Raw genomic sequence first — 10,227 nt, forward strand, 5'->3', positions numbered from 1 at the left:
ATGTCTTCTAAATAATCAAAGAATTCAGTTTCAAAAAATCTGTATATCTGGTTGCATTTAATTTGTCGAGTAAAAAAATAGTCTCACACACTAGACAAAAACAAATAAAAAAAGTTTTTATCTGAAAACAGAATTATTATTATTGTCTTCGGATACGATTTTAGCGACGATAAAACTTTAGACAGTGTAAGAATGAAACAACTACGTTTTGTCTTTTTTATGATTTTTTTCCAAAACGAAGCAAAAACGAGTATATCTCTACAGAATTTTTTTCTTAATTTATTGATCCCCTACACACTTCAGAAGTTTTGACATTTAAATTCCAGACACCTTGTATATATTTTTAGAATTGATTTTCATTGTCCCAAAAATTTCAATTTTTTAGTTGTGTCACTTTTTTATCAAAAGATGATCTATTAAAGTATTTTATTACTTATTGAATTTATTAAGATCCCAAAAATATAGGTTTGCCGATTATTGCGTATAGATTTATGTGTGAAGATGATCTATTAAAGTATTTTTATTACTTACTGAATTTATTAAGATCCCAAAAATATAGGTTTGCCGATTATTGCGTATAGATTTATGTGTAAAGAATTATGCGATAGGCTATCGCAATGTATTGAGTCTCACTCGTCATAGAATTGCAAAGAATTATATAATGTAAGGAGATACATCCAACTGATACTGCATCTGTACTCGATAAAGTAATTTGTGGATTTATATAGGATCGATTCCAAGATACACGTAGAAAGAGAAGCGCAATCGGACGATTACAGATAGTCGCAGATGTCACGGTTTAATTCGCCGGCTTAATTGGATTTTTATTCGTGTCGGAGAACACGTCTCGTGCTCCGAGCCGATCGCAATTTTCAGAACGGAGACGGAATTCATTATGATCGAATGAATCGCGTTCCTTCTTTGTCGCACAATTAGAGGCGCGAGACATGCAAATGGTGTACAATATACCGTACTTATTCATGTCGAATGTATTACGTGCCTTTCAGACGCGTAACATTGAGAGATCAGAAATACTTTCCATTTTACGCATGATATGTCATTTTATCATTATTGTTTGCCGAATATTAAAAATCAAATGATATTAATTTTTAACATAAAACCATGAGAATATAATAGTGTGTAGTAATTAAATTTTTTTTTTAAATTTATAATTACACATCTTAAAAATTGTAACTGTTTCTCATTCGTAATTAATTACAATTTCATCAAGTGAAGACGTGCAAAAAAAACATTATGTGTATAACACCATGCGTGAAACGAAACACCCTTCAAGATGGTTAATGCAAACTCGGAATGACGTACTCGAATTACGATGTACGTTTCAGGTGACCACGGAAACGGAATAGAGACGTTAAACTTGGCAAACACTTTGGCATTGCTCTGTGGCGGTGCCATCGCCGTTTACAAAAATGTCACCGAGGACAATGGAAGAAAAACATTTGTACTCCGGATATTTAGTTGCGCAAACATTACGTCAGTCGGATTATATCATATTTCCGTGCTCGCGGCAGTTCTTTGATGTTTGCTAGCAGAAGGAAGTATGCGCTTTCTCGGGGTGTTCTTCCAAACTGTTTCACATAACATGCATACATATGATATAAGATACAGTACCTTTCTGAGCACGAAAAATGAATACTAACACTTTTTTTTAATAATTTTGTATCATTTTTTTACATAATTCAGAATACGCTCTTTATTGTATTAATTATTACTATTATTATTATTAATTTTATTTTAACATAAAACCATAAGAAGATAATAGTGTATAGCAATTAAATTTTTTTTTAAATTTATAATTACTCATCTTAAAAATTGTAAATGTTTCTCATTCGTAATTAATTACAATTTCATCAAGCGAAATGGAAGACGTGCAAAAAACTTCTACCTCTGACATGTAATATAACTTATATAGGAACTTATATGTATACTCCGTGCAAATAATTTCTTGAAACTGTGATCTCTAGGTGTGAAATAGTTTTCGTGTTTTCAGTAGAGAGTCGAGTTATCACTGTACGTGAGTAGCGATTTCCACGCAAATTCTCCGCTAACGAAGCGAAAGTTCGTTAGCTTCGACCACAGCAGGGCACCGAGTTTTCCGCGACTGTCGTTCGCTATGCATAGTAGAAAGTCATTCGCATCGGAGAGACGAGTGTTCGGTATCGTTGCAGAAATGCGAAAGACAAGGGTTGTAACCGAGGAGAGAGTGAAGAGAGGAAGAGTATGCACGTGTATGTGTGTAAGAATAAGAGAGAGAGAGAGGGAGAGATATGGCGCGTGCATAAACGCGGTACAGAGACGATGTGCCGGTGCATAGCTATATATAAACCGGGGTGGCGCAGGTGCATCGGTTTTATAGAACGCAGGAAGCATCGTGCATAACGTCGTTCAGTTTCGTCTGTATAGATGCGTGTATGCATGTACGCGTATACGTGGCATACTGTATCGGGATGCTGAGCGCCATGTATCGCGATGTTCTCGCCCAACGTTCTCTAGGCAAAACGACGTCCAGGTTATCAAACTACCGTTCATGCATAATGCACCGATCTACGCAGGTAGACTTCTTGCGCTCTCTTTCTCTTTCTCCTCTCTTTTATCTCTCTCCAGGTCTCTATCTCGTTTGATCTCCCTCTCCTATGCTCAAATGGAGTCCGTCGATTGCCAAAAAACAAGGTTCTGGAGTTCCGGGGACAAAGCTAGCATCAGCTGCGGCGGAGATCCTCTATCAGATTTCCTTCGCCGAGAATGAGCGGAGATGAAGAAGAGAGGAATAGGAAAATATAATCAGTTGTTATATATATGTTACACATTTTACTGATGATAGAAAGATGGCAGATCAGTATCGAATTGAGCAATAATTTGAATTTTCTTCTCCGCGTATATTTATATGACAAGGTTGCATATAATCGATATGATACTCGGACATAAGATGTTTTTATTGAGATTTAAAATCAAATTAATGCCTAAATTTTAAGCAGAATCGTAACAGGCTCGTAACATATTCCTATAAGACTTGTAAGAATTTTTAAGTGCTTATACTTTTATATAATATTTTTACAGACAGCTTCTTATTAACATAAAATTTACTAGAAATCATAGATAGATATTTATGAATAATCATATGTCTTACGATATATAGGCATAAACTTAGAATATTAGTCATAAATTCTTACAGATTTTATGAGAACACATTACGAGTTTTATAATTCTACTTAGAATAGACCCATAAGCTAACTTTGTTTTGTGTTATGATCTTTTTTTATTAGTTAATTATTACAGAAATAACTTTAATTTTACAACATTTCTATAATCTATCAATAGATATTTAAAAGATAAGAATAGTTAATTGCACGCATTGCTTTGCAAATCTAATAAAATCAATCATTGTCTGTCTTATTATTAACGTCACGATATCAATTATTCTCTGAACGATAAAATATTCGTAGAAGAATCTAAATGTTACATTTTTCCATCAGCATGAATATCTCTTATTTAATGTGTGAAATTTAAATAACATCTAATTTCGATCATTTAATACGCTTTTCGACTTGTTGATGACGTGCGAGAGATCAGGTCACAAGCGAGTTAATAACCTCGTTATGTTATCTTCCAACCGGATCTCGCTCATTCAACAGGGCAGGAAACCGAAGCTGGAAGTGAAAGAGGACACGTGGTGGGTGCACATCGTCGAACGCGATATACGTTTTATTGCCGATGAAAAGACGGCTTGCTCGAATCCGTAGTTGTAACTGGAGCGATCAATCCGTTAGATCCCTCTTCTACGGCATTTTTATTCTCGATACCCGAGAGAGGAATCTTTTCGTTTGAGATTTTACGACCCGCAATCCTGTGCCTTTTAACATAATATCAAAATCGGATAACTGTCCTTTTTCTCTTTTCTATTTTATTTTACCAACATTATCTCGCTTCTCGAGAGAATCGAGAATGTCTCTTATAATTGAGCTACAATCTCATTTTCTGCTTGTCGATACATCAAATAATTCTGAAAGTTTGTTTTTTAAATATTTCTTTTTTCAAGTTTTATAAATTAAAAATGTATATTGATTAAAATTGAATTTTTAATAAATATTATCCGTAATTTATTTTTAATTAAATTTTTATTATTGTGTATTTATGTTTTTATAATAGTTTGAAATAAATTATTCTAAAAAGAAAAATATTTGCAGAAATAGAAATTAAAAGATATTTAGGAATTAAGTATTTATTTAAGTATTCTATCTTCTTCATGCAGTAACATTTCTTGTGTCAGAGATGGGCATAGATTGTCCTATCAAATATGTGTGATTCGATATTCGATGCAGACGGAAAACGACCGAATCGACATTATTGCTGTATCTCGGATGGATGGTTTCCTCGAGCGTACCCTTTTTAAAATTGTAGCATCGTCTCGGTGCATTTTCCACCGTAATGCCCGTATGTTACGCATCGTATTTCCTACGCGGAATATCGCATGCCTTTTGCGCATTTTACAGTCTAAACTCCTTACTCTGAATACGTTCTGAATGTTGCATAAACCATCCTATTTCGACTTCGTGGTGGAACATTTCTCGTCTTCTGAGCCGCGTAAAAATTGGCAGAGATTTATGGGAAATTGTTTCCGTGCGCGCTGCGCCGCGATGCGACTGCCACTGTTTCGAAAACTATGCGGGATTATTCTCGTAGCGAGAGAAAACGATTTAGACGCGCATTCCTCCGCGAAAGTAAGATTTTGCGACTGAAAGTAGATAGCAGATTTGAAAAGTTCAATGTAGTAAATGTACGTGTAGTCTTTAAGTGCCAAATTGAAATGCCTAAGAAGTAAAGTCCGCTCGAATTTAAAAATAAACGGTTTCATTTATATTAGATTGTTGCGAAATGTGCCCTTTTCCGTCATTGTTAAAGTCCATTTGTATTAAATAAAGCCAGAAAACTAAAGTTCTTTGAAAAGGCATTGAAAAGGTATTGAAAAATTTTTCTCTATGGATGGAAAGAAAGAGAGTATATATCGAAGCAATTTTGCTTCAATCCTACTGAAATTTTGTTTCCAATTTTATCTGACAAACAGTTTGCACCATTTTAATATTTCACTTTATAAAAGTCTCTGTCTCCTCAGCATTGTTTGTAATTCGAGGTTAATTTTTTTACGTTACCGTATCTCCATATTCTCTTAAAAGAAATTATTCTAAATTTTGAATAAGATTAAAATTAGCATATAGCGTTAAAAAGAATTCTACTTATATCTTTATTTATGTTTACACAAAGGAGCTCTTTTCACTGACATATTTCGCTTTTCTCTTCCAGGACGAGGAGTGGTGCTGGACAGCCAAGGGCCAGTGCTGGTCTCAGAGCCGCGCTCGAGCGTGGAGTTCTCGAACGACACCGGGGCGATGATCCATTGCTCGGCCCATGGCAGTCCCTCGCCGAGGATTGACTGGCTGATGGGCGATGGCTCGCCGGTTCTGCCGATACCGAACATCCGTGAGATGCTGGTGAATGGATCCATGTATTTCCTACCGTTCGGCGCGGAGAGCTACCGGCACGACGTACACTCGGCCGTCTATCGATGCCAGGCGTCGAATAGCGTCGGCAAGGTGCTCGGCCGTGAAATCACGGTGAAGGCCGGTAAGAGAGAAAGCGTCTCCTTTATTTTTCGCCGACTCTCTCGATCTTGTCTCACTATATTCCTCGGTCTCTCGCTTTCTTCCAGTCGATTGATCCTTCACCGTCCTTTAATGCCTGCTCACTGTACGTATAGCAGCGAAAAAAGACGAGGTAGACTGTCACGCGACAGTGTCGTGACATGCAACTTTACGAACTTCACGTGCGACCTTGAATTTCCGCTCAAGTCAAAAATCGCTAACTTTGATTATCGTGTTTATAAACGCTGCTTTTGGTGATATAGCTCTTTTGGCTTGATTTTTAATCATAGTTGGATTTTTAATATTAATTTTTATTTAATTTTATTTTATCTCTCAGTTGTGAATTTTTAATGAAGAATATACAAGTTTAATATACTACTTAAAATTTACCAACATAAAAAGTTCGATAATTTGGATATGATAAAAAAGTATTTGAACAATTATGCAATTATTTTCGCATCGTTACGTAGACATAAAAGCGCAGCTTGCGCCAAATAACATGGTGAAAACAGTATCTGTTGAGGTTCTCGACGTGTTAGAATTACACGCAGGTTCCCTGAAAAGTTGCGGCGGACACATAACTCGTCGGAAGCACTGAAGTTTCACGCGCCATAAACATGCCGCAATTTGAAAATTCTAGATTTCAGAAGTAAATAATACAACTATGAGAATTGTTCACACTTCGAAACGTGCCAAGATCCGCTAGATATTTTTAGTTTTTTTGCGGAATTTAAATCGTTTGGCAAGAGTTCTATTTCTAATAATAAGATATGATGCATTACATTAATAATTCACGTACTACAATTCTGGTTTCTTCCACATCCGCATCTATTTATGTAATGTAAGTTATAGTCATAAAAAATCAAACTCTAAACTGTCATAGAAATATTAGGTACCGTTAAATTCTCTTTCAACGTCGACTGAAATTTCCGCAATTTTCAAACATGACAACAATTGATTGGCGTGCTTCGCTGTAAAATTCGTTATTTGAAATCTCGTTTAACGTTTACTTCCCGAGTGTATTTAACGTCAATACCCTAGATGGAGCAGTAATTCGTTGCGAAGTTGAAAGTTGGGTGATCCATTTTGCACATTTCGAATGCCTCACGAGGTACTTGCCGGCAGAAAATCAACAGTCTTGGGCATTATCAGATCGTATCACCGTCCTTCCTGAGGTTCCCGCCTCCGCCGAGCTAAATGTAATCGACCGTTCTCCGGAATGACGTTTTAAACCCACGACTTCGAGCGCCGGAGGGCGGCAAGAATGATCGTGCAGTCGGGCAGAGCCAAGCCAACTACATTTATCGCGAGCAGGAGCCCTCCTCTTTTCCACTCGCTTTTCCCCATCTGCCGTCGCCGTCGTGGTAAATGGATGGCACTAAACTCACGCTCGCTTATAGCTAACAACCTATGCTAAGATCAAGACTCGCGACTTGCCGCCAAAGTACAACGCATTTATGCACGTGTACAGATTGCTCTGAAAATGGTATAAGAAATAAAAGATGGCTAGAGATCACCTAGAGAAGAGATATATAAATCTACTAATATGAAATAAGTCAAGAATCAAGCTGTTATAATTTATGATGTTAATTAACGAGACGAGAAGAGAAATATAATAAATTATTCTTTTTCTTCTTCGTAAATGTTTAAAAATTCGTAATTTTCTGTTAATTGCTGTTAATTACTTAGGTAATGGTATACGCATTTGTAATTTTTATAACTGCGTGTAATATTTTACAGCCACGCTATGCGGTTTTTTTGATAGTTTCACAGGGTAATTCTTCTTAATTAGCCACGCGAAATTTATCGCCGAGCGTAAGTAGAAACAGACCACCATATATTTCGGTTTCAGACATGAAACGAAAACTTCCAGCTAGAGGAAATTCACTGTGCTGAGATATCGTCGAACGAATTTCGCGGATGAAAGATCGGGCGCGTCAGTAATTTTACGTGGAATGTATCGACCGATCGACACGTTCCTCGGCCATCCAATGTACGCCACGTGTGACAAACGATCATACCATTTCTTCGCCTTTCTGTTTGCCGTTAAGAATCACATTTGGTCCCTCTAAGAATCGCTCTTATCGCATTTAACGAAGAAAATTCCACTGAAATAGGAATTGAAGGTAGTGGATTATCCGTTAAAAGGATTAAAACGGTGCGGAAATCATGAAAGCACAATAAAAGTTATGAAGGCAGAGCACTAATTACCGAAATTACCTGTCTGAAGAGCCACCGGTATTCGCGGGAACAATGAGGTCGGTGGAAAACGAAGTACCGAGCTGCTACGTTAATAATAACCCCTTTTAGCGTTAATGTGTCTCGCTGGTCTTCTTTAAGAATGTTAATTAACGATAGAATACTGAAAGCTCGGTAATAAACAGCATGGATAATACGCGCAATGTGAATCCATATTACATGTCTCTGTAAATTACGTCCATCCATTATTGGATAAAATATTTTCAGGAATAATGATGTTAATGAAAAAAATCTTATCCACGGATGATTGAATATTTTTATTGCAATCTCCGATCATTAATACTATTAATTATGTTTGCAGTAAATTTTATAATTACACAACTCAAAAATAATTTATTTCTATCGTTTAATAATTTAAATACATATATTATCTATTTGAAACATTATTTAAAAAATAATCAGATCTTATTATTATTATTATTATTATTATTATTATTATTATTATTTATAATAAGAGATTGCTATTTATTCAATTTATCTATAAATCGTTGATAAATCTAATGAAATCTTGAATTCGTTGATAATTTCGAAAATATATTTATATAAATATATAAATTTTGTTGAATAAAAAATTTAGTGAATTTCAATTTTAATTTTGTCTAAGGATTCGCTTGTCACGCTTTATCTGAAATAAGCGGTATTATTAATCACGTGGACAGCAGAAATGGGTGGTCTTCCGATCTCGGAAGCTCGCCAGGAGAGGAATATTCATCACTCGAATCCGACATTGCTTATAGAACAGCTCCGATATATCGTTGTGCGACACATACCACTTCTACCATCTCCTTAAACCGTCATATCCGAACCTCTATTTCCTCTTCGTTCTCCCTCTGTGGGAGATTAACGTGCATCGCGATCACAGATTCGTCACGATGAAGAGCAAATATGAGCTTGCCTATGATATCGTCGAAATTATTGGGATTGAAGCAACGAATCCTGAATGAAACAAAAAGATCGCGAAGTTATTACGAAGTTGTTGTCGAAGGGAGGAGACTCTCTCTTCCTGGACCGTTTTTTTCCATTTTTTCAGTCCTATTATTCTTGCTACGAATACGTCATTCCGTTTCATGGCGATATAACCTTTTCCCTCCTATTCCTTTTCTTTTCCTTCTCTCTCTTTTTTCTCTATATTTTTTCATTGTTCCGAGAGTTTTTGTCGCGGAGAGCGATATGGCGGTCCATCTCTCGCTCTCCCTCTTATTTTCCGTCCTTTCCAGCATTTATTCCATGCTCAGCAGCCGTAACTTTTCTTTTTCAGTGGTACGCCAGAAGTATGAGGTACAAGTGCGAGATGCCTATGTCCTGGCGGGTAACACAGGGGTGCTCAGGTGCGAGATACCAGCCTTTGTTAAGGAGTACGTCGCGGTTACGTCCTGGCTGAAAGACTCGGCCTTCAACATTTACCCGTCCGCGGAGAGCGGTGAGTACAATTACAGATCGCTCGCGACTTACATGAGAACGAAATATCATGTGAATCCAAGCTACACACATTTTCCAGATAACGATGGTTGTCGTACTTTTAGCGAAAAACCGAAACTGAAAACACGATTTCTTTCCATGTTGCTTCCTGACATTTTTCTAACTTATTGATCATCTCTAGCAGCGCTATCTTACATTTCTAAGAAATGATGTCTATTTTCCTGTACATTTTATATTTTATTTTAGGATATTTTTTAAAATCATATTTACTTACGAGATCATTTCATTGCATTATCTTCAGTTTTTAGAAATAATTTTTATTTTCGTGTCTTGTTTTTTAAGTTATTTTAAGATATTTTTAAAGTTCTTATACTTATAAAAATTTGATATATTATCATTTCTTATTCTTCTTTTCTTTGAAATGAAGCACTTTATCTTATTATATTTATGTTTAATAATTTTTTGAAGTTTTTTAAACAGTGTGCTAAACAGAAATGCGAATAAATACGAAGAGTAAGAGAACTTTTTCTTCGCGTGACATGTATCGTCGAGTCACGTGTATCGAGCAACGACGCACGTGAGAGAGCCATGCGTTACGTCGATCCAGTCATCATTCGAGTTAATTAGAATCTGAAGGTGCGATTCGAGTACACACACACACACACACACACACACACACACACACACACACACACACACACACACACACACACACACACACACACACACACACACACACACACACACACACACACACACACACACACACACACACACACACACACACACACACACTACACACACTACACTACACACTACACTACACTACTACACTACTACTACTACTACTACTACGTAACTACGTAACTACGTACTACGTAACACGTTACTA

The 10,227-nt window shown here is 36.4% G+C and overlaps 1 protein-coding gene across 1 annotated transcript in view; it reads left to right on the top strand.

Moving 5' to 3' along the window:
* The first annotated feature begins 5,127 nt into the window (after positions 1–5,127).
* The window catches only part of LOC105626328 (Down syndrome cell adhesion molecule-like protein Dscam2), an 89,440-nt gene continuing 84,340 nt past the window's right edge, over positions 5,128–10,227 (top strand). The window contains exons 1-3 of the mRNA XM_012207630.1: positions 5,128–5,149; positions 5,320–5,640; positions 9,175–9,336. Coding sequence (XP_012063020.1) covers positions 5,406–5,640; positions 9,175–9,336 — 397 coding nt within the window. The 5' untranslated portion in view covers positions 5,128–5,149; positions 5,320–5,405. The remainder of the gene's footprint in view (positions 5,150–5,319; positions 5,641–9,174; positions 9,337–10,227) is intronic.

This window comes from Atta cephalotes, assembly GCF_000143395.1.
Source record: "Atta cephalotes unplaced genomic scaffold scaffold00005, whole genome shotgun sequence".
Lineage (NCBI taxonomy): Eukaryota > Metazoa > Arthropoda > Insecta > Hymenoptera > Formicidae > Atta > Atta cephalotes.